Here is a 25,402-nt window from a genome sequence, read left to right as displayed (position 1 = left end):
TTCGTTGAAAAATGTTTTATGTATTTCCTGTAGATGAAGTTTTGAAATCGAACTTGAAACTTCTTTCTTAGAAAGATAAGTGTTAAAACACAAATTAAAAATAACGAACAATCATGGTTAATTAAATTAATTTAATGAAGTTAAAATGAAGATGTGCGGCCAATATCAAGTTCAAAGAAATCTTACAAATTCTTAAGAATACCACTTATGTTGTCAGTATAATTGTGCATTAATATATTAAATGCTTGTAATGCTTAATATTCATTTATCAGCATTCGCTTGCTGCAACGCGGCTGCTGCAGCTGCTCCGCTTACGGGAGGCTTGATGTCCATTAGTTGGCACAACTGGTTCCTCAGCGGACGCACCTCCACCAGCGGCAGGGTCCAGTCCGTTTCCGAGAGCAGGGTTAGGATTTCATCCATATTATCCTCGGGCACTTCGGTTACATCGCCGTGAAGAGCCAACGCTTCGTATAATTTTGTGGCAGCGGTTTTGCGAACGTGGACATGCTGCAGTCCAAGGAATACTGAGAGCTTGGAGAGGATGCGTCTGGACAAACGAGGAACCTGAAGCAGCTGGCAAAAAGCACTGATGCTGGTAGCAGTCTTATACAGCTTCTTGTAGCCCTTAACCTCCAGGTTCAGCAGTTTAAAGATGTCCTCTGCAAAGGGATTTGCTTCATCATGTAGAACCGATTCCACAGTTCCGGATCCAATGAGTATATCTAGGAAACTGAGCAGAGGATAGGTCACGCGCTCGTTTAGCAGGTGCTCCTCGAAAATCTGGACAATCTCAGAGCAGAGACGTGGAACAGTCTCTGGATTGGAACGCAAGAAGTGGAATAAGGCACTGGATGCATACTTGATCTGTAGAACAAATATTTTAGTTAATAAAGTAAACCCAAAAGGCAAACTATACAACTTACAAGAGATTCAGTTAGTTGACCAATGCTGGCACTCAGACCCAGAAGGACTCTTTTAGAGTAATCCGGCAGCGCGAGCAGCTCACAGAACAGGGGGAATGTGTGATCGGCAAATAACCACAGCACGGAATCCGCATCCGCGGGAAATATTTCCAAAAGTTTCGAATGCTCCCGTATGTGGGGGATCCTGGGCTGATGATGGATAAGCTGGCAGCAAAGACGACCTCCTAGTCCACGAGTGCGATCGATCTTCTCCACAGCCTGCTGCATGAAGCCCACAACAATCTCGTGCACTTGCTCTTGAGCGAGCAGATCTGGCGGACAAGTGGTGACGATTTCGTAGAGCGATGACATGGCCGCCTCCCTCACCCATGCTCCAATGTCACCACGGTTGTCCAGGGTGTACTCTTCCAAGGCTTTCAACAGGCATTCGATGACCTTGTTAAAGTTTTTAGGCTCAGCAAACGAGTCTGAAATAGAAAGTGTATGCTAAGATTAGTTAAAATTTTTAGACCATAACTATGATCTTAGACTCACCAGTTCCCCCTCCATATCCCACGGTCTTCACCAACTTGGTCAAGGCCCGCACGCTCTGAGTCCGTGCCTCGCTCCACCTGTATGCCTGGATGTTCTCGCGGTCACCCATTTCACCCACCAGAACCGCTTGCAGTGGAGTTAGGCAGTGCTTCACCAGACTGTCCATTATAGCCGGCAGATGAGTACGGATCATGAGTGAGGGGAGCACACCCAGAGCAGCAATGTAGCCCATGCGAATGTGCTCCTCCAAATCGTTCTCTGCTCCCCTTAAATAAGCACTGATAATGGCTTCGTTTTCCTCGCGTCTGGCATCTGAGCAGTAATAGGTGGCACTGAGTTCGCCGAACGCCTCCACCGCACAATCCCGAATGGCGTTTGATTTGGTGACCAGACAGGAGTCGATGACTTTCTGCCAGGAAGCTGAAAAGAATAAACACAATTAATCATATGCTTACTATACTTTAGTGACTCATTTCCTACCCAAACACTCCGGCGTAGCCTGCAACTTGGCCTGACTGCAGTTCTTTATGTAGTTGCTCGTGCAGGATTTCATCAGCTCTCCGCTCATTCCGCGATAGCAATTTTTCTCTAGGAACGTGGTTATCAATTCATTGAGCTCCGCAACCCTTTGGTTGGATAGGTAAACCACTTGGGGATCACTCTTTTCCTCCAGTTTCCGCAGGGCCAGAGTTATTTCTCCCATGGCCAAGACACAACCATGTCGGCAGTTAATATCGATGGTGTCTGTTTTGGCCAGCAGTTGTGGAAGCACCACAGCGGCCATGTACTCGGGCTCCCAAAGGGAGAGTTTATGCAGGGCTTTGGCTGTAAGCTCTCTTATAGCCGGATCCCAATGGTTTACCTTATGCTGCACTAGATGATTAATCAATGGTTCCCTGTACACCTCGAACTGTGCAATGTAGTCACTGATGTTTAGGTAGGAATTCTGCCGGATGCCAACGGAATAGAAGTCCGTCGTGGTGGATATCTCGATTCCGAAGGGAAAGTTTCCCAAGCGTCCCACACTTTCCTGAAAAGCGGCAGAGGCAGCCCGCCTGCAGTTCACCTCGCGATCGAACACAGCAACGGTCAGCAAGCCTGATGAGATTTTGTGCACAAAGGGTTTCACGTCATCCGGATTGTAAGCCCTGGCAAATGCCCAGCACATGTAGCAGGCTGAATCCCGGATGTGCTGCCCCACCGACATGTAGCCCTTCATCTCATCGTAGAAGAGCGCCTGCATAAGGAGAGGAACCAGTTCCTCCAATCGATGTGGCAGCAGCAATCCCCGTTTTGCCAGTTCTGCCAAAGCCAGGCACGCACCGTGCCAGGCCTCGTGGGGTTCCAGCGGGTTAAGTATATCAATCACAGAGCCTATAACCTCATCGGCCAGCTCCTTTGGAAGGCGATTGGTAACTCTGCCTAATCCCTTGGCGGCACTCCAGCGTATATCGTTTCCTCCGCTACGCAGTGCCTGGAGCAGCTCCTCTATCACCTCTTCTATAGCATCGGGGACCACTATTTCCTCGCCTTCTTCTAGCGATGGCTCCAAAACAGCTGGGTCACCTCCTGCTGCAGTTGTCTGGTTTAGATTGGTCGCCAGTGAACGAGTACCTACGTAAATATTGCTTTATTATGGTTTCATGCGTGAATTACGAACCCAAGCTTACCTCTTTTATAGCGCCAGCTGGCAATGCGTGGCTTCAAATGAACCAATCCGATTCTCTGGACGATTTTTACATAGTTCTTGTACTTGAGAAAGTCGTTGTCATCCTTGTACTGACAGGAAGTGATCCACTGAAGAAGTTTGTCCGCATACGGCAGTAGGTCCTCCCGCTTTCCGTGCTTTAAAATAGCAGCTACAGCAGCCAGCTGGCCGAAATTCACATTCACCGTATCCGCTTGGTGCTGCTCCATGATCCACTCCAGAAAGCGCTCCAGGTATAGATCCTTGATGTCACTGCGAATGAAATACTTGGCGGCCAGGAAAGCAGCCATGCTGCTGCAAGTGTCGTTGGAGGACACATAAAGCTGGATGAGCTCGAAGATGCGATCCATCTTGGTGTTCTTCGACTGGACATGGTTCACGGGACTGCAATTGGTGGTGGGAGCAGAAGGAGAGGTGTCATAGGCATCTAGTCTCGACATGTGAAAGGGATTCAGGACCAGGATAGACATCCACAGGAGCAGTATGTAGCGCGTTTCCCACTGCTCGAACTCCTTGGGATTCTGCTGACCCAGCAGATCCAGGACAAACTCCAGATCGCTCAGTTCGTGTGGCATAAACTTCACCAGTACCTTATAGGTGCGAACTTTACAGATGATGTAGAGATACTTGAAGGCGGCATGGAGCTCTCCCGTATCCAGATCTGGCTTTCGAATCTTTTGGAGTAGTTTGCCGAGCAACTCCTCCAAATGTGGATCCAGCAGGTGGGGCTGCTCCTGATATCTGGACAAAACCTGGGCGTACTGCTCGAACTCTCTTTCAAAGGTGCTAGCGGCAATGGATTTTATGTTTTCAATCATTTGCAGCACCTGCTGCAGTTCGGTGAAGTGCTCCAGCGTGTTTGCGGGCAGGTCCTCATCCTTGCACTCCTCCACAGGATTCGACATGGCTGCTTGACGTTTTTATCGAGTTTTAAACCCACAGCCGGCAACAAAATCAATTCGTTTGTGAATCATTTGTTTAGCTGCCAGAGTTGCAACTCTACTGAAATCATACTGCTATGACACCACTGACTGACTCGTTTCAGGGCGATAAAGAGCAAAACTGGCATGTGAGTAACGAAATTTTTCCTATTGAAAGGTTCTTTATTTTATTTTTTCTTTCATTAAACTGACATTTGTGGATACAACTGCAGTTATTAAATAAGGTTTGTAATAAATCGTTCAGCGAAATAAATTCAGCTAGTGTCATGTTGTCTTTGGTGTGGCCGTTTTGCTTGCAGCTGGTAATACCGTTAAGCAGCTGTTTGGCCAGAGTTGCCAGGCGTAGTTATTTTTTTATTTGTAGTGGCAAAGCGAATTTGCGAGATTAAGCGAAAGCGAAATTTTTTATATTTCCTTAAAACGCAGCAAAGCAAGCCAGATTTGGATTTTAAAAGTCGTACGATAGAGTCGGTCCGCTCACACATTCGTCGAGTTTGCTGTGAGCGCGGTGATTGCTGTGAAAATCGCGTTGAAAGTTCGGGACCCGCAAGTTCTGGAGCGTTGCATTTGTTGACAAACCACAATTTCTGGTCTAGTACACCATGAAATCAGATAACTACCGTCTCATAGCGGAAGTGTCCAAGCGGCGGTGTCTGTGGGACACCAACATGGCCATGGCGTACCGCAACCAGGACGCACCACTCCAGTGGGCGAGCGTTGCGCAGATCATGCAGCAGGATGGTGAGTGGCGGGAAAACGAGCAGGGTTTCTTTTGCCTAGGAAACCTAAAAATAACACCTGGCAAATTTTGCAGTTACGCTCTGCAAGAAACGTTTCAAGGGAATGCGGGACAGCTACCGGGCGGAGGTGCGCAAGATACAGCAGAAACGCATCGAGATGTCCCACTGGCCGTACTTTCGGTCGCTGGAGTTCATGCGCCACATCTTCGATCCGGAGCGCCTGGTGCCCTTTCCCCCGGAGCCCTTCGTGATGGACGCCGAGCAGTCGGATGTCTGTGAGTCCACACGCCTAGTTGACTTCGCAATCGATGTGGATTTGGACAATGATGACTCTGTTGATTTTGAGATCATCGACGACATATTCCAGCGGGAACCGTCAGTGCCACAGGACTCAGGCTCGGATAAGGGTTCGCTGATCAAGCCGTTGGATTCCTCATCTTCGGGCGCCCAGCGCTCCGATCAGGATCTCTCGCCCACATTGCCCACGCACTTGCCATGCCATCAACAATTCCTGCCACGTCCACCGCCGCCCTCGAAGAGGGGACGTCGGAGGAAGACTTCACCGTCGAACGATGGCACGTTTTTGAATGGATACGCCAGCCCGGCGACAAAGTCTGCCACTGAAGCCGATCTGAAGAACGATTCGGACTTAAGTTTTATGCTAAGCATGATGCCCCACGTAAAGTGTCTGTCGGCCATTAGCAATCTCAAGTTTCGAATGGAGATGGCGCGAGTTCTGGTGGAACTCAGGGAGGAGGATCAACAGATGCTCTCTGGGGCGGGACCAGGAGCCGTTCCAGAGCGAGGACTGCCCAAGCTAACGCCCGCCCCGAACTCGAGTTTTGCCTCTCAGCTGGAGAAAACCCATTACCATCTATCCAATTCCAACTACCAAATCAGTAGCCCAAAATCACCATCCTCGTTAGACTATGTGGATAGCTCCATGATTGAGTGCGATGTCAAGATAGAGAATGAACCCTTACTATGAAGACTTTGCCTTCAGCTTTCTACCAAATTATTACGATTTTACATTACCCAACAAATATTTCTTTTACATTGTTACACGTTTTAGAGGAAACACTACTCAAACATGAGTAGATGTTTTGTGCTTCATTGGCAAAATCGTTATCATAAGACCATTATCCACATGCTGACTTGCTTTTGAATCATTGATATGTATTGGCCAATAGATCATTTTAACAATTTTGACTCCGGCAATGGCTGTTGCGGCCTGTTCTTTAGCAATATATAACAAATCGAATATATTTAAAGAAAAGAACTGCTGATGCTGATAAAAGTTTAATGTTTTGCTTATCATTGGGTCATCATCTGGAGGGAATATTAATGGATTTGGATTGATTTCAGATTCCGTTTTTGAAGAGACCCCTAATTTATATGCGCATACAATTTTATTTACAAAGAGGGACAAAGATTTTAGGGCGAGATAATCGCAAAATGATTTAAGTTTCAATTCCCAATGTTCCGATATAAAATGTCAAGCCTTGTTATTAATAAATTAAACAGGCATTTTCTTCAAAAACAATCTTATACGGTTAGTTTTATTGAAATGTGCGTAAGATACATTTATATATATTTAAAATATAAATAAAGTGTACTTCCCTCAAAATATATATCAAGTCTATTTATTATTTTATGTTCCATGTTAAACATTCCAGAAAAAAGGTAACGTGAAACTCGGTTCTGGCAGCTGGACGTTTTCGTTTCGGCGAACGGCATTTAGTTAGGCAAGCGGTACGGTCACACTGGTGACACTAACTAAAAAAAGTGTGAAAATTTGTCAAATATTTCGACAAGTACAGCGATTTAATCGATTCGGGAGCAGAATTCAGCCCCCGCAGCAAAGCGCCCGCGTGTTCCACCTGATCCGAGGATGCAGAGATCCACAGACCGGATACGCCGGCTGAAAAAGCTGAAGAGCGTTACGGGAGCGCAGGATGGCGTTGGAGGCGGCGATGCAGCGGCGACGGCGGAAAACCGAACCTCCGCACCATCGGACACGAATGGAGGAGCCGCCAGCAGCGCAGCCGGTGGCAAGGAGCCCGGCACACTGAATCCGGAGGTCTTCAAGCACTTCGACAAATCCGGACGCAGCGAATTGTACGTGTGTGGTACCACGCTCCGACACCGATGCAAACGCAGCCAGAGATATACGCACACGCGCCCAAACACTCGCACTCGCAGTACAGTGGCTGTCGTCAGTTTGTGTCTAGCTGCTGGATCGACTGTTTGGACCGACTGTTCCTCGTTCCCTAGCTAAATAAAACGTTTACTTCTAGCCTGAAGTACCTCAAGCAGCAGTTACAGGATTCGGCGGATACGCCCGTCTACGACAAGAACGGCGTCTTCAAGCAGGGCATCTCCAATGCCATATACCAGCTTCTCTGGCAGGCCCTGCGCTTCACCCACAAAAAGGACATAGTACTCCACCTGCTTCTGGAAGTCGTGGTGAGTAAAAATCTGTTTTTCTAGGGGAAGCTTTATATGGATTATTTTTTTTTAACATATGGATCTACACTAGTTAACTTACATATATATTAATGTTCCAGGCCCTCCATGCGGACTTTCCCAGCCTCATAGTGGACGTGGTTAACATTCTGGACAGCGAAACCTCCCTTATAACCGATGGATTTCAGGAAGAACGACATGCCTTTGTGCAACTTGTCAAGGACCTGGACAAGGTGGTTCCAGAAAGTCTTTTAAAAGAGCGTTTGGAAATCGATACGCTGCAGGAGGTGGGAATCGTCAAGAACAAGAGCTTCTACTCCAAGTTCATCAAGGTCAAAACCAAGCTATAGTACGTATAATAAAAGCGATTAAACCCTGATACAATATGTAATTTTTACGTTCCTTTTCAGCTATAAGCAGCGTCGATTTAATCTTTTCCGAGAGGAGAGCGAAGGTTTCGCCAAGCTTATTACAGAGCTAAACCAGGAGTTTGACGAGAGCACCACCCCAGAGAGCATAATGGATATCATAAAATCCCTTATAGGTAACATATTTACGATAGCATTGAATATTTGTAAACAGTGTCAAACCAATATGCAAAGTTAACTTATTAATTGGTAACTGAATTGCAGGTTGCTTTAATCTGGATCCGAATCGCGTGCTGGACATTATTATCGAGTCCTTTGAAACTCGTCCGGATCGATGGAACTTGTTTATACCCCTGCTGCGCAGCTACATGCCCACTGGTGCCATTATTTGCGAGGTCCTTGGATACAAGTTCTGCCACTTTAAGGACTCTCGCACGCCCCGCTCGTTATATCATGTTTGTGCTCTTTTGCTTAAGCACAGCGTCATTGCACTGAACGATGTATATGTGTGGTTAACTCCGAACGATGGCAGCATCAAAGCGGACTGGGAGGAGGAGCTGGCGGATGCCAGGGAAATGGTCCGCAAGCTGAACCTTATTCAAACCAACAAAAAGGAAGACGAAAAGGATCCACCACCGCCGCCCTCGGTTAAGAAGTTCAATGAGGTAGAGCACGTAAACGTTTCGTGAGGGATTCTACTAACGATATCGTTTTTTTTGCAGGAAAAATACAATGCAAACCAAAAGTTTGGTCTCTGCGAGGCTCTGCTTAAAGTTGGCGACTGGGAGAATGCGTCTAAGATCATCCAGAAGCTTCCCGAACAGGCGGTAGTACTACAGGAACCCATTGCCCGTGCCATTGCCGATCTGATTCACCTGTCCGTGGAGAATATCTACTACAAGAAGTGCTTTAAGGCTCCCGCTGGACGAAGGCAGAGCCGAAATCGCCTGTATGACGATGCCAAGTTGGTGGCCAAGATGCAGGCAAAGGAATTCAGCGACTTAAGAAAGTACACCTGGCCGATGGCCAATGTGTTGGGACCTGCCATGCACTACGACACTGTGCTGATGTACAAGCTAATCCGTATCATGCGGAAACTAGTGGTCGATATGGGTGTAGACAGCCTAAATGGACCTCCGCCGAATTCGGAGGCAGAGCAGCACTACTATGACATTATGAGCTCGCTGGATGCCTGCATTCTACCCTCCCTTCTCTACCTGGACAACAACTGCTCAATGTCTGAAGAGATTTGGGCTGTGCTCAAGTATTTCCCGTATCATTTTCGCTACAGTTTGTATGCGCGTTGGAAGAACGACAGCTACCAGATGCATCCCAATTTGATCAGGAGATGTGGATTGGCACAGAGGGATATCAAGGCGCTCATGAAGCGCGTGAGCAAGGAAAACGTCAAGCAGTTGGGACGTCTGGTAGGAAAGTACAGCCATTGTGCCCCAGGACTGCTTTTCGACTATGTGAGTTTTACTTACTTGCTTTTCCAAATAAGTTTATTTATTTTCATTACTATTTCAATAGATTCTCTTGCAAATTCAAATCTATGACAATCTCATTGGGCCGGTCTGCGACATGCTCAAGTATCTTACTGCCTTGTCTTTTGACTGTTTGGGATACTGCATTATCGAGTCCTTGACGGTAACGGGTCGTCTCAGGTTCAAGGATGATGGCACGTCGTTATCCTTGTGGCTGCAGAGTCTTGCCTCCTTCTGCGGCACCATCTACAAGAAGTACAGCATTGAGCTCAGTGGGTTGCTTCAGTATGTGGCTAATCAGCTAAAATCGCAGAAGAGCCTGGACTTACTGATTCTGAGGGAAATCGTGCATAAGATGGCTGGCGTGGAGTCCTGCGAGGAGATGACTAATCATCAGTTGCAAGCCATGTGTGGAGGTGAACAGCTCAGGGGAGAGGTAATTATACTAGTCTTTGTTATATTATTGTTCAGTCGATTGAGTGTGTTTGTCGTTCTAGGCTGGCTACTTTAGTCAAGTGAGGAACACGAAAAAGTCATCTAATCGCCTGAAGGAGGCCTTGGCTAACAATGATCTCGCCGTGGCCATTTGCCTTTTGATGGCTCAACAGAAGCACTGCGTCATTTATCGTGAGACAGCGGCGCACAGTCACTTAAAGTTGGTGGGAAACCTGTATGATCAGTGCCAGGACACACTCGTCCAGTTTGGTACTTTCCTGGGCTCTACTTATTCTGTGGATGAGTATGTGGAGCGGTTACCCTCGATTATTACCATGCTCCGCGAGTACCACATAAACACAGATGTGGCCTTCTTCTTGGCTAGGCCCATGTTCACTCATCAGATCAATGTAAGTCGGCGCAATCCATTTTGAGACATAATATTTACATTTAAACCTAATACCTCCTACAGCAAAAATACGATCAATTGCGCAAGGCTGACCCTAACGCCAAGAAGCTCACCACGACGCAAAAACTCCAAAAGTATTTGGAAGCCACGCAGTTGATCATGCACCCTATTGTAGAGTCTGTTCGTCCACTGCACAGCTCCAAAGTGTGGGAGGACATTAGTCCGCAATTCCTGGTAACTTTTTGGAGTCTGAGCATGTACGATCTGCACGTGCCGAACGAAAGCTATCAGAGGGAGATCGCCAAGCTGAAGCAGCTGGCCCAGCAAGCTGCAGAAGGCAAAGACTCTAACCAATCTAAGAACAAGAAGGAGCAGGAGCGCTACATTGCGCTAATGGAGAAGCTGAACGACGAGCGTAAGAAGCAACATGAGCACGTTGACAAGATCTCGCAGCGGTTGCAGGAGCAAAAGGATAGTTGGTTCCTTCTACGATCAGCCAAATCGGCAAAGAACGACACCATCACGCAGTTCCTGCAGCTCTGCCTCTTCCCGCGTTGCACCTTTACAGCTCTGGATGCGCTATATTGCGCGAAGTTCGTGCACGCCATTCACAACCTCAAGACATCGAACTTCTCTACCCTGCTTTGCTACGATAGGGTAATAACACCAAATATTTTTACCAAAAATCGATCTAACTCTTTCATCTTTTCCTTAGATCTTTTGTGACATCACTTATTCGGTTACTTCGTGCACTGAGGGCGAGGCTACGCGGTACGGACGCTTTTTGTGTGCCATGCTCGAAACCGTGATGCGTTGGCATGCGGATCAGGCGGTGTTTAACAAGGAGTGCGCCAATTATCCTGGCTTTGTGACCAAGTTTCGTGTTAGCAATCAGTTCTCCGAGGCCAACGATCACGTTGGCTACGAAAACTATCGGCATGTGTGTCACAAGTGGCACTACAAGATTACCAAGGCGATTGTATTCTGTTTGGACTCGAAGGACTTTATGCAGATCAGGAATGCACTGATTATCCTTATGCGAATACTGCCTCACTATCCAGTTCTTGCCAAACTGGCGCAAATCATCGAGCGTAAGGTGGACAAGGTGCGCGAGGAGGAGAAGACAAAGCGACCGGATCTGTATGCCATTGCCTCCAGCTACATTGGACAGCTGAAGCTGAAGACTCCCCACATGCTGAAGGAGAGTGTCTTTCATCAAATTGCCGAGCGGCCTAATAAGGAGTCGCCGACCAATGCCAGCGCTCCTGCCGCACCCAACAGATCCGATAAAGTGTCACCCACCTCTCCATCTGCACATACACAAGGAACAAGGGCTACCAGCGGAACTGCCCCCCTCTACAGCAGCGAACAAAAGTCGGGCAACAGAGAGCCAGAGGCAAAAGCAGGTGGGTTGAAATATTAAATGCAAATAAAATCAATATTTAAGCTATCTTTTACACGTTTTAGCTTCCACAACGCGCGAATCGAAGAGCCAAAAAGGCGAAGGCAATACCGTCACTCTGGTGTCCACAGCCGCTTCAACGGCATCCAACAGCGAACGCGAAAGCAAACAACGTGATCTGCCAGCGCCACGCGAGTCCCAGTCGCGCAGCAAGGATGACCCGCAGGAACAGGCAAGCAACGGCAGCAATGGCAGCCGACAGAGCGAAAGCCGTAATCGGGATATGGATCGAGACAGACAGGATCAGCACGACCAACGAAGCATTAGTAGCCATCGCAGTTCCAGAGACCCGGTGCGGGTCAAGGAGCGCACAGAAGCCGAACTGCATCAGAGGTCGCGGGAACGTTCTCAGCGTCTGGAGGAGTTGGAAGCGCAGCAGCGGAAGCGCGAAAAGCCATCGCGACGCGGCGCCGAAGAGCGTAACCGGCATGGGGATGGGGTCGAGACCGTGGACTTGGTGGGCAGCACCGATAATCGCCACTACGAGGAGTTCGAGGGGCGGATGAGGGACCTGAGCTCAGTGTCCAACGAGAGCAACGGTTCCATGCAGCATCGTCAACGTAGCCATGAGACCATTGAATTCGAAAAAGGTGCGTAGATCCGACCATCTAAATATGTCGACTTCATTTCTAACGTTCCTTCGTTTTAGTAGATTCAAAGCGTCGCAAATTGGAGTCGTCAACCAGCAGTTCAAAGGTTAGTAGCATATGGTTGCAGACATAAGTACGCTAAGACAACAACAGTATAAAACAACACTACGATGACGGTCAAATCTGGAGGGAAAGTATTCGAGGTTCTGATTGACTATGCGAAACTTAAAACGGTTTTCATCACCAACTTCTGCTCGAAACTGCAACTTTAAAGTCAACGAATCAATAACGCACCTGCCACCTCAAACTAAAAATCTATAATCTAAAAGCGAAACTTGATGAGGATGCGATGGATCTTGTGGGCAATATTCCTAAGTTCTATGTTTAGAACACTCCGGGGTGTTAATTTTAAGCCAAGTTATAAGAAAAAAGTGAAGCATTGTAAAAGCATCATCGTTAATTTACCTAGAAGGATTTTTTTTTTATTTTTTCTAAATTTGTTAATTAATTTTAATAGTATAAGATTAGTTGTGTAAATAAGAAAACAACCTGGAGTATCGGGACCATAGAGACGACAATCAAATGTGAGAAGACCAGGACAAACGCGAAGGACAATCTTCCAAAGCCAAATAAACACGACGAAGGCGGGAAATTCTACAACCAAACAAAACCGGATTACATTTGAAGGAAAAATAAATCAACTATATTCTACCTTAAAATCTACACGGAAAAAAATGAAAAACATCTTAACTACAGCTGCCATACAATACAACAAATTCTAAGGCTTCAATATAACGAACAAATGTACTTCAAAAAACTACAAAATGGAATTCAACAAATAAGTCGAGATTCTGGAAACCTGTACTTGAAAAGGACATCTCTTTGCTAACTTGTGATGATCATTCAGTAAAAGTCAAGGTACTGATTGATAGAAAGCACGTGCATCCAACTCAAAACCTAGCAACTTCGTTCAACAAGCCACTTCTAAATTTCAAATCTTCAAAATGAAATGTACGATCCTCTTGCCCGACTGCCCATGTGAAGATGTAAATTATCCGGATACCAGCTTACTATGCTAACGAGGAAAAAATCAATTCAATTATCTGTGGAATACCTGCTGCTAAACAATTCTTCAACATCGACTTCGTGAAAGCCCCAAAATTTCCGAGGATTCCTAGTGGAGTCTGCCGAGTCAGCTGAGTCACCCGCTTCTCTGATTTCCAACCTACGGAAAAGTTACCTGTGCAGCCCAGTTTAGTTCTTAATTCGTTGATGTTGAGACTGTGCACGGGTAAGTGATGGGCGCGTGGTGGGGACGGCGGACTTATAAACCATATAAGACAGAGGACACCTAACAGACACAGGCGAACAGCGAAACAGTTGTACCTTTTCAGTTTTTGTTGCAGTTTTAAGTAGTTAAACGCACATCCTTTAACGTTTAGAGGAAGCAAGTTTTCACAACCATTAATCCCGTGCCGTTGCAGAAGGTGGAGGAACTGGTGGACAGCGTGAAGAAGGCGCGCGGCCTCAAGACCAAAGAGCGCAACAAGGATAAACTGTCGGATGAGGAGCGGGACGCTCGCAAGGATCGCAAGTTGGGGCGCAAGCGCGACCGCGTCGAAGAGTCCAATAGCAACGAACATAAGCGTCGACGCGAAGGTGAGACAAGAATCATTTATCGGATAGTCAAGACATTCAAATGCGAACGAATTTCAGCACAAAATGGCGAAGAAGAACTGCGGGATAGAGAGCGGCATAGGGTGAGTCTTATATCCAGTAGTCCTCAACATTATCAACTCCTGGAATTGGTGGATTACAACTAACGTGGTTCCCAATCCATAGGAAAAGTCACCGCGGGAGCGATCACATGAGAAATTCGATAGAGAAAGAGGAGGAGCCAGCGGCTCACGGGGCGAGGAACGGCAGTACATCAGCAAGTCCACTCGATCCTCCAGAGTCAACTATTGAATGCAATCGGGGCCTTTTGTTCGCCCGATCTGTGCATTGTGGAGCGCATTTTGTTTAATTTTTAAAGAATTTTGAATGGCCTATCCATCCATTGTAGCAAAGAACGAAACTACTTTTGAAATTTGTACAATTTTTAGTGACTATTTTAAAAGAGAAATTCAAACAATTACATTGTAAAAATGACTAAACCTTTGTGTTTTCTGAATGGGAACTGTAATAGCCATAATATTTGTACGAGAAGTTCATTCCCCACATTGTGTTTGTGTTTAAACATAATAAATTGTTCAATTGCAATACGATTAAGATGTAAATGCGTTGTGTTACTTATTTGTCACCCAACCCACAATGAAACAGCAGCTTTCTATTTCGAATCAAATTTTATTCAATTTAAATTATTTTTACATTTAACAGTTGAACTTGAGGTTTAATCTCGATTTAAAACACGCATATCCGATATCTAAACAAGCTTGCCACTAACGTTTATTACAACTCTTTCCATTATTTTTAATAGACTTTTTCGTTTACTTTGAAAGTGTTCCTGAGGTCTTTTTAGGTAGGTACCGTTTTTGGTGTTGTTGATTCGATTCCACAGTGATGAGAGAACTAGGCGAATTGTTTATCTTGATTTTTATTAAATAAAATATTAACAATTCTGGGCTGTGGCCCGTGTTTACTTGGTTAGTTTTAGTTGTTGCTTTTGGCGCCTAAACTTGGACTTTGACTTTAGCAAAAGTAAAGCACATAAATAATAAAATAATATCAAAAATTGATTTAGTTCTGTGGCTGATCCTCCGGCGCTGGCAGCTTCTCCCAGGTGGGCTCCACTCCCCAGATCTCGCGGGCGTACTCGGCGATGGTGCGATCCGACGAGAATTTGCCGCTGGACGCAATGTTGTTGATGGACATCTCCAGCCACTTGGCTTGGTTCTGCAAATGAAGCGGAAGAAAGGTGGTTTAAATAAAGATCCTTCTCAGAAGATGATCCATTTTACCCCTTTTGCTATTTATTTTATTGCTACTTGACTGTTACTCCCCCAAATCACGCGGCTAAATCAAGGACTCTCACCTGGTAAGTCTTGGAGACCAGATCCTGGGCCTTGATGTACGCATCGAAGTCGGCCAGCAAGTAGTAGTGGTCGTACTTGAGCAGAATGTCGGCAATGTTCTTGAACTCGTTGGGATTGCCGGGGCTGAAGAATCCGCCCTGGATTTGGTCGATCACCTGCTTGACCTCGGCGTTGGCGTTGTAGTAGTCGTAGGCATTGTAGCCCTTCTTCTTGAGCGCCTCCACCTCCTCGACGGTCATGCCGAAGATGAAGATGTTGTCCAGACCCATCTCCTCGGCCATCTCCACGTTGGCACCGTCCAGGGTACCGATGGTGAGGGCTCCGTTCAGCTGGAACTTCATGTTGCCGGTACCAGAGGCCTCTGTGCCGGCGGTCGAGATCTGCTCGGACAGATCGGCGGCGGGCATGATCTTCTCGGCCAGGGTGACACGGTAGTTCTCCAGGAAGATAACCTTCAGCTTATCGCCCACAATGGGATCGTTGTTCACCACGTTGCCCACGGCGCAGATGAGCTTGATGATCTGCTTGGCCACATAGTAGCCCGGAGCGGCCTTGCCTCCGATCATGATTGTCCTCGGGGTGAAGTTGGCTGTGGGATCCTTCTTGATCCTGTTGTACAGGGTGATGATGTGCAGGCAGTTCAGCAGCTGGCGCTTGTACTCGTGAATACGCTTCACCTGGATATCGAACATGGAAGAGGCGTTGATCTTAACGCCGTAGTCCTTCTCCAGAATGGCAGCAAGCTTCAGCTTGTTCTCCTGCTTGACACGGGCCACATTGCGCTGGAAGTTGGGGTCCTTGGCCCACTTCTTCAGGGCAACCAGTTGGTCTAGATGCACTGGCCACTCGTCACCGATCTTCTCGGCAATCAGGTCGGAGAGTCCGGGATTGCAAAGCAGCAACCAGCGACGCGGGGTAATACCGTTCGTCTTGTTCTGGAACTTCTGGGGATCCATTTCGTAGAAGTCATGGAACAGCGAGTCCTTCAGGATCTGCGAGTGGATGGCGGCCACACCGTTGACGGCGTGGGAGCCCACGATGGACAGATGGGCCATGTTGATGCGCTTCTCGCCATCCTCCTCCACCATCGACATGCGGCGCATGCGGTCCAGATCGTCGGGGAACTTCTTCTTCACATTCTCCATGTGCAGGAAGTTGATGTGATAGATGATCTGCAGATGGCGGGGCAGGATCGACTCCAGCAGGGAGACGGGCCAGCGCTCCAAGGCCTCTGGCAGCACGGTGTGGTTGGTGTAGGCACAACTCCTCACGGTGATGTCCCATGCCTTCTCCCAGGTCAGGTGCTCCTCATCGACCAGGATGCGCATCAGCTCAGGGATGGCCAGCGATGGATGGGTATCGTTCAGCTGAATGGCCACCTTGTCGGGGAAGTGATCGAAGGTGTTGCGGACCGCCTCCCGGGAACCGAACTTCGAGGCCTTGTAGCGGCGGATGATATCCTGCAGCGTGGCGGCGCACATGAAGTACTCCTGCTTCAGACGCAGCTCCTTGCCCTCGAAGAAGTTGTCGTTGGGGTACAGCACACGGGAGATGTTCTCAGCCAGATTGCGGTCCAGCACGGCCTGGATGTAGTCACCATCGTTGACTGTATAGGCAAAGAAAGCGATAGTTTAGTTCTTGTCTTATAAGAAGGACCAATCCCGATCAGATACTCACAGAACTTGAGGTTGAAGTCGATGGGCGACTTGGCGGACCACAGACGCAGCGTGTTCACGTGGTTGTTGTTGTATCCGGGAATGGGATTGTCGTAGGGCATGGCAAACACCCTCTGGGTGTCCACCCACTTCTTGCCCTCGGGCGTGTCGATGACACGGCCGTAGAAGTTGACCGGCAGCATGAACTCCGGACGGGCCTTCTCCCAGGGGTTGCCATAACGCAGCCAATCATCGGGCTCCTCCACCTGCTCGCCGTTCTTGATCTTCTGGGCGAAGATACCGTACTCATAACGGATGCCATAGCCATAGGCGGCCAGACCCAGAGTGGCCATCGAGTCCAGGAAACAGGCGGCCAAGCGACCCAGACCACCATTGCCCAGACCGGCGTCCTCCTCCATCTCCTCCAGGTTCTCAATGTCCAGACCCAGCTGGTACATGGCCTCCTCGCACTCGCTCTGGATGCCCAGGTTGATCATGGTGTTGGTCAGGGAGCGACCCATGTAGTACTCCAGCGACAGATAGTAGACGCGCTAGAAACAAGGTAATATTTTAACTCAAAGAAGGACATCGAAAGTTCATAAGCTTATTTCATGAGTGGCATTCAGATTTCCTGCATTTCCGTAGTGATCAGCCAAGTGCAAGGGTCACTCAGCCCAGGTGCAGCTGTACAGTTCATACAATAACTATAATACAACGAATGCCTGATAAGAGGGGCGCCGGCTTTGGCTGAAAGACCTAGTTATGCTTGGCCAGAAGGTCAACCAGTTCCCAACGGAATACCAGCTTATCAGCGAAAAAATTGCACGGTAATTTCAGGGCAACCCAACTGGAAAAACTATAAATAGAGGAAGGCATTCACAATCACCATCACCGGTTCGATGCAGTGCGAATCTATCGATCGATGTTACGAGGGCATTAATTGTGTTCATAGCAACGCTATCAAGCGATTGCAGGCTGCACTTTGCATGCTGGGCAAACATCATGGCAAAGCATGAATCTATACAGCTCGGAATGGGGATCATTATCACCACCCAATGCTCGAGTAATCATGCATCGATCTCGGATCACCAATTACCAATCACCATTGACGACAACATCGCCCAGAGTGTCGCCAGTTAGCTGCTAATGGCTTCCAGGGTATGCTAATCCTATCCCTTATCAGTCTACCTATGTAATCTATGCCCTAAAACGCATACCTATCGCGCATGATGGCTTCAGATGTCTGATGCTATGCGATCCGTCGGATCGGAAAACTTTAGCTAATTAGTTCGGAATGTTTGGAGAGCGTGTTGTTGTGTGCATATTTGTAGGTGAATGGGGTTAAGGCGCCTATATAGGATCCGGGACTTTCGATTAGGAATATTTTGCAACCCATTTGGCAGATAAGATATATGGAATTGGGTAAGGAGGGAGTGTGAACTGATTTGGGCAATATGTTTTAGGCGAATGCTGTGATAAAACCTACTATAGATTATATCAATAAAGGTATATAGAAATATTAGTTATGACTAGTAGTTATTTGATAATCAGTTAATCAGCACGGCTAATCTACTACCAAGTATTAAAACCAATTCTAAGCATGACCTTTCTGCTGCACAATAAAGAAGTGAATAACCTATTTAGCTTATCTAATCGAAGTTAAAGGTTCCACAACAAAACATGAGTAATCTTTTAGATCCATAAAAAGCTTTTCAAGTCATTCAACTACCGGCTGTGGTGTTTTCCATGGGAGTTTGTTGTGTAGGGTATTCTATATTCGTTCTGGCCAGGTCTACAGACGAATTAGAAACCAGACATATGTTTTTTTGCGGCTTTGATAAAGAACGCCACACCAACCAACGACCGGTATTTGTTTGCGTTTGTTTATTGTATTTTTTCACCTACATATATGCAATAAATAAATGACAGATGTGCAGAGGAAGTGGAAATTGCAATAGTACTGCTGCATTGACATTGCATTTTCATGATCGCTGATAGCGAAACGATTTTAATTGGGTTTCCATGTGGGTGATAAGTGGAGCAGTATTTTCGATTTGGTCAGCCTGACTATACAGGCTGTGGAAAACTACAGCTACCGGGTAATAAACTCTTTTGTGTGACTATTCACCCCGCTGAACTTTCTTCAATTTGCATAAATTGCTTCAGAGCCCGATGGACGCCAAGTTGTCTTCAATTAACTCTAAGTACCATTCTACGCACAACAACAGCTGTTCAAGTATCTTTAAGATACAATTGTCAGTACATATTCGGTTCAAATTCTGACGGTTGCGTGAGCTAATTGCATGTGGGGGGACAACAAAACAAAATCGGGCCTATAAAAGTTCCACAACGTGAAAGAACTAATATATAGATATGTACGTATATATATGCGCACGAACAGAAACCGAAATGGTAGCCAAAATAAAAACTGAGAGAGGAAAAATGGGGGAAAATTTTCCTTGATATTTTTGTCAGTTGGTTGTTGTTAATAACCTTAGATTGACCTTGAAAAAATGTGTGCCGACGCCGTGACGGTATCCACAATTTAGTTGAATTGAAAATATTTATTACCCAAAAGTGTATATAGCTTGAACTTCTAGCCGTCGAAATTGGCCGAGTCAATGGAAAATTAATAGATACATTTTGGTGGGCTTGAAATTGAAAGTGATTTAAGCTGACATTCAGCAAGGACAAAAATGTTTAGCAGTCGATGCTCAGAAATTTGCAAATGAAAAGCTCACGCTTTGGGCACGTGCTTGGATACATGTATCTATATACATTGTATATTGTGTATCTGATGGATGCGGCTAAAAGGGTGCACTCACTGTGCACACTTGCCCCACTTAAGCTGCATTTTCCGGGCTAATCGCCACGGCCCCAGGGAAAACTTATTACTTAGAACTCATAAATATGTTTGCCTAGATATAGAAGTAGCTCGGCGACAGCTGCTAAATGCAGAGCTATTTTTAAGTTTTTGTTGCTTCGTCAGCTGGCGGGGAAAATTGTCAAGTGGCTGCGGATGAAGGGGGGTGGCTGATAAATTCGCCGGCTTTTTGCAGCACTTTTGCAATTTGTTGCAGTGAAAGTGTCACACCTTTTTTTGGCGCTACTTCTTGGCATTGATCCCATTGCAGTCTTTGCTTTTTGGCAATTTCGCGGATAATTAAATGAAACGAAACAATTATGTAGTAGCAAAACAACGAAAGCGTGGGAAATGCAGCAGAAGCCGAAATTGCAGATTAACAGTGAACACTCGGAAATTGATAGGATAGGGGAATTGATAGGGGAAAGAAAAGAAAATAATTCTGCATATGACAGTTAACGTACAATTAGGACATTAACCTAATATCAGAATAAAATAGATCTTCTGAGGTTTTTAGATACTTTTGCTTCCCTTTTCAATTTTTTACATTTTATTGGCTGAGTGTTCACTGTAAATTCGTTGGCCAAAGCGCATTGGGAAATAAATCAGCAGCGAATTAAAGAGAATGGAACAGGCCGAAAAAAATGTCGTAATAGCCAAAGAAATTTCGGAAAAAATATTTCTAAGGAAATTATTCGAACTGTTTTGAGTGCCACAGGAAGGGATAATCAGGCATTGGAACACCAGAGTCCGGACAAAGTTAGGTTAGGTGGTCCGAGCACTTCGTTTTGGAAAATTCCACGGACTAAATCAATAACTGGGTGGCCTGGCTGGGCGGGGAACTCACCTTGGGATCCTTCTCGTAGTAGTGCTGCTGCGTGCGAATCCAGCGGCCGACCATGTTGTCCTTGACGGTGTTGGCCAGGGCGAAGTAGTAGTCCCTCAGGGTGGACACATTGCGATCCTTGACCAGGGTGTAGTGCAGGTGCCGATTGAAGTTCTTCTTCACCTCGGTGACATTGCCCACCTCGGCGATGCCGCGCACCGAGATCTGTTTGCGCCGATCGGCGTCCGATTGGGGCTTCGACATGGTGTCCTAGTTATGTCCCTTCTCTGTGGCTGTGGCGGCTCTATATAGCTCTGATTCTGATTAGTTCGCTGATTCCGTTGCGTGGGTGCGCGTGTGTGTGTGTTGCGTGGACCCGTTTGCGTGTGCGACAGCGAAGAGGAGACGGAGACTATAGACACAACCCAGACCTGAACCTGAACAGACGACCGTTCGCAGCAAAATCCGGAGCGATTCTCACTTTATACTTTCGCCATACTTTCGGAGATAGCTTTTGCGCCAGAGCTTTTCTCTCAGCGTGCTGCTCCCCTTGTAAACAACTCCCAGCGCACAGTGGGCTGAGGGTCAACTGCTTTGAACTAATACTTATCATCAAAGGGATAAAATGCTATAATATTGTTTTTACGGGAACCAAACAACTACATACCGTATGTTTGATTTTTACTATAAGCCCTCTAATCTTTTAAATTTCAATAACGGGTAATAGCTTTTCGCAGCATAACCAGCCCACTGTGTGTTGCTGATGCAGCGGTTCTTATCTCGCCGGTGCATTTCGCTGTCTCTCTCGCACTTCAGCTATGCTGTATTGCCGCTTTGCTCACCAGTACTCTCACTCGCTCACTGCCTCTCTCTCATTGGCGCTCTCTTTTTGCCCCAGTCACCTTGTGCGAAGGTCATACATGCGTATTTGTTGTTTATTTTCTGTTTTTGTTTCATCTTGAGGCATTTGTATGCTTTTTGGAATACTGTGGGTGGCGCCCCCATGAATCCGATTGGAGCTTTCAAACAGACGGCTGTCAAATGGAAGCTTTCAAACAGCTGTTCACGGGGGAGAATTGAGGCGGGCTAGATATTGGTGATGCCAACTTGCTCGGGATTTAAAACTTGAAGATACTTTCGTATCTAAAGGATACTTGAATATCTCAGAGATACTTTTTTAGCTTACAGATACTTTTTATTATAAGATCTCTTTGCATACTTTTGCATCTTACAGTTACTCACTAGTATTCTAAAACAATCGTGTATAATTATTCTGATGCTTCATTAGGGAAAAAAACCTTTTTCTACTTTAGCTAGATTAATTTGAAAGTATTAAAACAACATTGCCCTGAATATTTGTGCACTGCTGTGCTGCACTGGTTTTCTGCAACAAATGCTAATCACAGGACAAAGGGCATCTGCAATTCTCTCCGAACAATTCAGTTATTCCATTTCTTGTTTATTACTTCCCATAATGGCACTCCCATGTTCAACTACTTGGGAATGCATGCGGAAAAAGTCCTTGAAAGGTGAAAGGAGAAGGGGAAACATTTCGAGGGACCAAGGCGCTGCTTGTTTCGTGAGTTCACTATTTGCTCGGCTATTTTGTAGCAAATGAAAATGATTAGCACATTTGGCGGAAGGAAAGTGAGAGCAAACCTTTTGGACATCTGCCAAGTGGGCTGCCATCGAAGTGAGCGCCATCATTCATAAGCTTGTCTGCTAAAAATTTAAAACTTAATTGGAATCTGCTGCCTCATCCTGCCAACCGTACGCCTCTTCACTTCTCGCACATATGTATGCGCTATACAACTAGTTTTTGTTATGTTTTCCATTCGTTTTTTTTGTATTCAGCTGAAAGTATTATGCAAAAGTTACACTCAGGCAAAAAAAAGAGTTTGGTGAGAGAAATTACACTACCACCACTTGGATCGTTGAGAAATAAAAATAATACAAGGGATTTATCTCAGAAACATTGTGGAATTCTTGAATCAGCGTATTGTACTGATAAGCTGAGTGCTGAGCTCGCAGAGTAAATTCTAAGAGCTGGGATTTATTTTATTCGGAACACTCATTGGAAAATGACGCTTTACTTTGCGTTCCTCGCGACGCTGATAATCAGCTTTGTACATTGTCAAAACTTTAACAGCAATCAGGTTAGTTTGTTTAATATTTGTGAGGAGATGAGTTATTCAAATGGAACGCAGGTACAACGTGGCAGCTATGGCAGCATTCCCAGCGATAATCGAATGCAGACATTTCCCTGGGTGATTGCTGTGCTCGATCAGAGGGATTGGATTTTCCGATATATAGGAGCGGGATCTCTGATTAAAACCAACGTGGTCCTCACTGCCGCTCATATTCTGAACGACACCACCGAAGATGATCTGCTGGTGCGAGCTGGCGAATGGGATACTTCGACTACGAAAGACCGGCAGCATGTGGATCTCGAGGTGCTGACAATAGTCTCCCATGAACAGTTCAACAGATTCAATGCAGAAAACAATGTGGCGTTGCTCATTCTAAAATCCGAATTCGAGCTGAGTACCAACATTGCTATCATTCCATTGTACTTAGTAGAAACGGAATTCAAAAGAGGATCCTGCTTCTTCAACGGCTGGGGAAAAGTTTATTTGAACTCGACGGACTATCCCACCATTCTCAAGACGGTCCATGTCGACCCATTGAACACGGATGTGTGTAGCAGGCGGCTTCGCAGAAAACTGTCTAACCAAATCTGTGCGGAAAGTCTGGGAGAAAAGGATTGCAGTGGCGACGGCGGTGCTCCCGTGGTTTGTCGAATATCTCAATATCCAACCAAGTACGCACAGGTGGGTATTGTCAACTGGTTAACTCAAAAGCGCGGCGATAATACACCCACCGTTTATACGAAAGTTCGTAGTATGATACCCTGGATTAATTACCATGCAACACGGATCAGAAATTAAGAAATAGGCAGTTACATTTGTATTCAAAACCAAGCACAAGTCTCAAATCGATCTTCCGTTTTTCACTCCACTTATTTCCTTTATAAAAAATACGTGTGTTTCATCTCAATAATAACTTTATTTTATTACGGAATGATTCATATACATTCTGTGTAAGAGTACTATTTGCTTATCAACATAAGCAAGTCGCTCAATCCAATATAATCAGTTCAAGAAATGCTGTGGAAGTATACATATATATAAATAAAAGAAATCGTTCTATAATAAGCAAGCTTACTGCTTTACGCGTTTTATTTAGCATTAATTATGCCATAAATATTGTTGATGGGCAACCCTGCGTATGAGCGATATTGCTTAAAATTCCCCTTTATGTCCTTAGAACAGTAATTTAAAATTATAATACTCTGTAGTAATAGCCCGCTTTTCGGCTAAGTGTACCACGCAAGCAGAAATAACCTCGGCTAAAAAATCGCATTTAAAAGAGGGCAGGTAGCTGAAATCTGTAGAGGTGGGCAGCAGTTTTGTGGGTGGGAAACGGCGTTCAAAAGTTAAAGTGTTGCCATTTTTCATTTTTTGCACGCTACTTGTTTGTTGTTTTTGGTTTGTTTGTTTGTTTGTCGCTCCACAAAGGCGAGTGTGTGTGCGTGTGTGTGTGTGTGTGTGGGAGCAGCCAGCACAAACAAGCGAAACATATGTGAGTTGCGTTTGCCGTGTGAAAAAAAGAGCGATTCGAGTGCTTGTTAGAAAGAGAGCGATTGCGGCGGGAAAGGGACGCCAGATGGATGGGGCACACGAGTGTGTGCATGTGTGAGTGAGATCCTGAAACTCGTTTTGCCGCTAATTGGATGCTGAAGGTGTCCTCCGTGTATGTGTGTATGGCTGTGGTCATGTGTGTGCGTGGGTGTGTGTGGCCCGGAGTTGAAGTTGCCAAACATCATTAACAGCCGCCCGACACGCCCACCGCCCACTGACTTCCACACTTAAACACGTGTATTTGCACTTCCTGTTTACCTAAATTAGTTCATTACAAAAACGAAGCCAAATTTAAATGATCTGAGTAAATGAATATATCTTAAAATGTAAAAAAACGAAAGTATGCGTTATGTGCACTAATACTTAATTTATTTTCTGGAATTATACGATTATGTAGTGGGTTATTTTCTGCAGTGCAGCGGCTGTCTGAAGCCGAAAAAAGGCGCTGCCTCAATAATTACAATTTTTTGCACTGCTGCCGCCGCACTACCGCCTTTGCAGCCAGTTCTGATGATGAGATTAAAGTTTTGGCATAATGATGTCTCATTAAATTAAATGGCAGCATTTGCAAACAAAACTGATGTAATTTGCCCGTCGTAGTTGTCTGATTAATGTGGCCTGGCACTCGTCGGAGTGGCGGAAAATCCGGGAAATGTATCTGCGCGCCGTAAACTGTTTCGCTTTTTTGACTCGGCCGTAATTCGCTTTTTTGGCCCACGTTTAAGTGTTTGCCATAAAATTGTGTATCAATATCAATATTGGAGGAGTGCCCACTGAGTTCCAGGTGCCCTGGACTGCCCGGGCTGCCCTCGCATACACACAAATTGATATCAAATTACAATAAAATCTGCATTTATCAAAAGTTCTCACGCACACCAGCGCACCTGCACACACGTACGGCACACACATGCAACAGTTGTAAGTCGGCATTTGTATGCGTGGCCTTTGGTAACCTGTAACCCTTTTCGTGGCCCGGGCAGGTGGAAAAATCCAACAGCAGTGCCTTAAATGTCTTTAACGAGAATTAGGCCAACGCTAATTTCCAATTTATGCAACTGTTTAAGCTCCGTTTTCCTATGAGGGGAAATCTACCGGAGGAAGTAACCTAAGCAGCTGGTTGGGGATCATAAATCGAGGTGATACACCCACGTTCTCGAGAAACTTCAAAACAGAAGGAGGAAGGAGGAGGAAGGACTTTCAGGATGGCCTCCCAGTGGGAACATTTGGGGGCAAGCGCGGCCATTATGAGCTACTTA

General features: G+C 46.0%; 5 protein-coding genes across 6 annotated transcripts; 3 read left to right on the top strand and 2 right to left on the bottom strand.

Annotated features, from left to right (window-relative positions):
- Window positions 1-111: 111 nt before the first annotated feature.
- Window positions 112-4,215, bottom strand: LOC122613645 (tubulin-specific chaperone D). Its single transcript, XM_043787930.1, has 5 exons — window positions 3,131-4,215; window positions 1,941-3,074; window positions 1,461-1,880; window positions 927-1,393; window positions 112-867 (listed from the first exon to the last, which is right to left on the bottom strand). The coding sequence occupies exons 1-5, from the start codon at window positions 4,071-4,073 to the stop codon at window positions 262-264; spliced, it is 3,570 nt and encodes a 1,189-aa protein (XP_043643865.1). The 5' UTR covers window positions 4,074-4,215; the 3' UTR covers window positions 112-261.
- Window positions 4,216-4,483: 268 nt separating this feature from the next.
- LOC122625617 lies at window positions 4,484-6,392 on the top strand. The gene is made up of 2 exons (XM_043805710.1): window positions 4,484-4,850; window positions 4,924-6,392. The coding sequence occupies exons 1-2, from the start codon at window positions 4,712-4,714 to the stop codon at window positions 5,835-5,837; spliced, it is 1,053 nt and encodes a 350-aa protein (XP_043661645.1). The 5' UTR covers window positions 4,484-4,711; the 3' UTR covers window positions 5,838-6,392.
- A 211-nt stretch (window positions 6,393-6,603) lies between these two features.
- Window positions 6,604-14,256, top strand: LOC122622305 (THO complex subunit 2). Of its 2 annotated transcripts, none has more exons than XM_043800680.1 (15): window positions 6,604-6,967; window positions 7,147-7,315; window positions 7,417-7,664; window positions 7,726-7,859; window positions 7,948-8,348; window positions 8,406-9,155; window positions 9,217-9,606; window positions 9,668-10,015; window positions 10,078-10,671; window positions 10,730-11,420; window positions 11,482-12,066; window positions 12,126-12,172; window positions 13,551-13,725; window positions 13,783-13,826; window positions 13,909-14,256. In XM_043800680.1, the coding sequence occupies exons 1-15, from the start codon at window positions 6,741-6,743 to the stop codon at window positions 14,032-14,034; spliced, it is 4,929 nt and encodes a 1,642-aa protein (XP_043656615.1). In that variant the 5' UTR covers window positions 6,604-6,740; the 3' UTR covers window positions 14,035-14,256. The 2 variants fall into 2 exon arrangements, with proteins under 2 accessions (XP_043656615.1, XP_043656622.1); XM_043800687.1 differs by having other exon boundaries at window positions 12,129-12,172; window positions 13,909-14,255.
- Window positions 14,257-14,392: 136 nt separating this feature from the next.
- LOC122625887 (glycogen phosphorylase) lies at window positions 14,393-20,920 on the bottom strand. Its single transcript, XM_043805935.1, has 4 exons — window positions 20,467-20,920; window positions 16,779-17,307; window positions 15,101-16,707; window positions 14,393-14,961 (listed from the first exon to the last, which is right to left on the bottom strand). Exons 1-4 carry the CDS (start codon window positions 20,707-20,709, stop codon window positions 14,806-14,808), a joined length of 2,535 nt encoding a protein of 844 aa, XP_043661870.1. The 5' UTR covers window positions 20,710-20,920; the 3' UTR covers window positions 14,393-14,805.
- A 1,563-nt stretch (window positions 20,921-22,483) lies between these two features.
- LOC122626180 (phenoloxidase-activating factor 2) lies at window positions 22,484-23,609 on the top strand. The gene is made up of 2 exons (XM_043806338.1): window positions 22,484-22,601; window positions 22,653-23,609. Exons 1-2 carry the CDS (start codon window positions 22,527-22,529, stop codon window positions 23,391-23,393), a joined length of 816 nt encoding a protein of 271 aa, XP_043662273.1. The 5' UTR covers window positions 22,484-22,526; the 3' UTR covers window positions 23,394-23,609.
- The last annotated feature ends 1,793 nt before the right edge of the window (window positions 23,610-25,402 follow it).

The sequence above is a fragment of the Drosophila teissieri genome, chromosome 2L (genome assembly GCF_016746235.2).
Source record: "Drosophila teissieri strain GT53w chromosome 2L, Prin_Dtei_1.1, whole genome shotgun sequence".
Lineage (NCBI taxonomy): Eukaryota > Metazoa > Arthropoda > Insecta > Diptera > Drosophilidae > Drosophila > Drosophila teissieri.
The sequence above is the reverse complement of the archived record's forward strand: the minus strand, read 5'-3'. Positions and strand labels throughout refer to the sequence as shown.

Excerpts from the sequence above, each read along its gene's own strand:
- LOC122613645 (XM_043787930.1), bottom strand. The coding sequence starts at position 4,073 with ATGTCGAATCCTGTGGAGGAGTGCAAGGATGAGGACCTGCCCGCAAAC. Across the intron at positions 3,075-3,130 it reads CAGCTGGCGCTATAAAAGAG|GTACTCGTTCACTGGCGACC; the intron begins GTAAGCTTGGGT and ends ATATTTACGTAG. Across the intron at positions 1,881-1,940 it reads GGCTACGCCGGAGTGTTTGG|CTTCCTGGCAGAAAGTCATC; the intron begins GTAGGAAATGAG and ends TATTCTTTTCAG.
- LOC122625617 (XM_043805710.1), top strand. The coding sequence starts at position 4,712 with ATGAAATCAGATAACTACCGTCTCATAGCGGAAGTGTCCAAGCGGCGG. Across the intron at positions 4,851-4,923 it reads GCAGATCATGCAGCAGGATG|TTACGCTCTGCAAGAAACGT; the intron begins GTGAGTGGCGGG and ends CAAATTTTGCAG.
- LOC122625887 (XM_043805935.1), bottom strand. The coding sequence starts at position 20,709 with ATGTCGAAGCCCCAATCGGACGCCGATCGGCGCAAACAGATCTCGGTG. Across the intron at positions 17,308-20,466 it reads ACTACGAGAAGGATCCCAAG|CGCGTCTACTATCTGTCGCT; the intron begins GTGAGTTCCCCG and ends CCTTGTTTCTAG. Across the intron at positions 16,708-16,778 it reads CGACTTCAACCTCAAGTTCT|TCAACGATGGTGACTACATC; the intron begins GTGAGTATCTGA and ends TTGCCTATACAG.
- LOC122626180 (XM_043806338.1), top strand. The coding sequence starts at position 22,527 with ATGACGCTTTACTTTGCGTTCCTCGCGACGCTGATAATCAGCTTTGTA. Across the intron at positions 22,602-22,652 it reads AAAACTTTAACAGCAATCAG|GTACAACGTGGCAGCTATGG; the intron begins GTTAGTTTGTTT and ends AATGGAACGCAG.
- LOC122622305 (XM_043800680.1), top strand. The coding sequence starts at position 6,741 with ATGCAGAGATCCACAGACCGGATACGCCGGCTGAAAAAGCTGAAGAGC. Across the intron at positions 7,316-7,416 it reads ACCTGCTTCTGGAAGTCGTG|GCCCTCCATGCGGACTTTCC; the intron begins GTGAGTAAAAAT and ends TTAATGTTCCAG. Across the intron at positions 9,607-9,667 it reads GTGAACAGCTCAGGGGAGAG|GCTGGCTACTTTAGTCAAGT; the intron begins GTAATTATACTA and ends TTGTCGTTCTAG.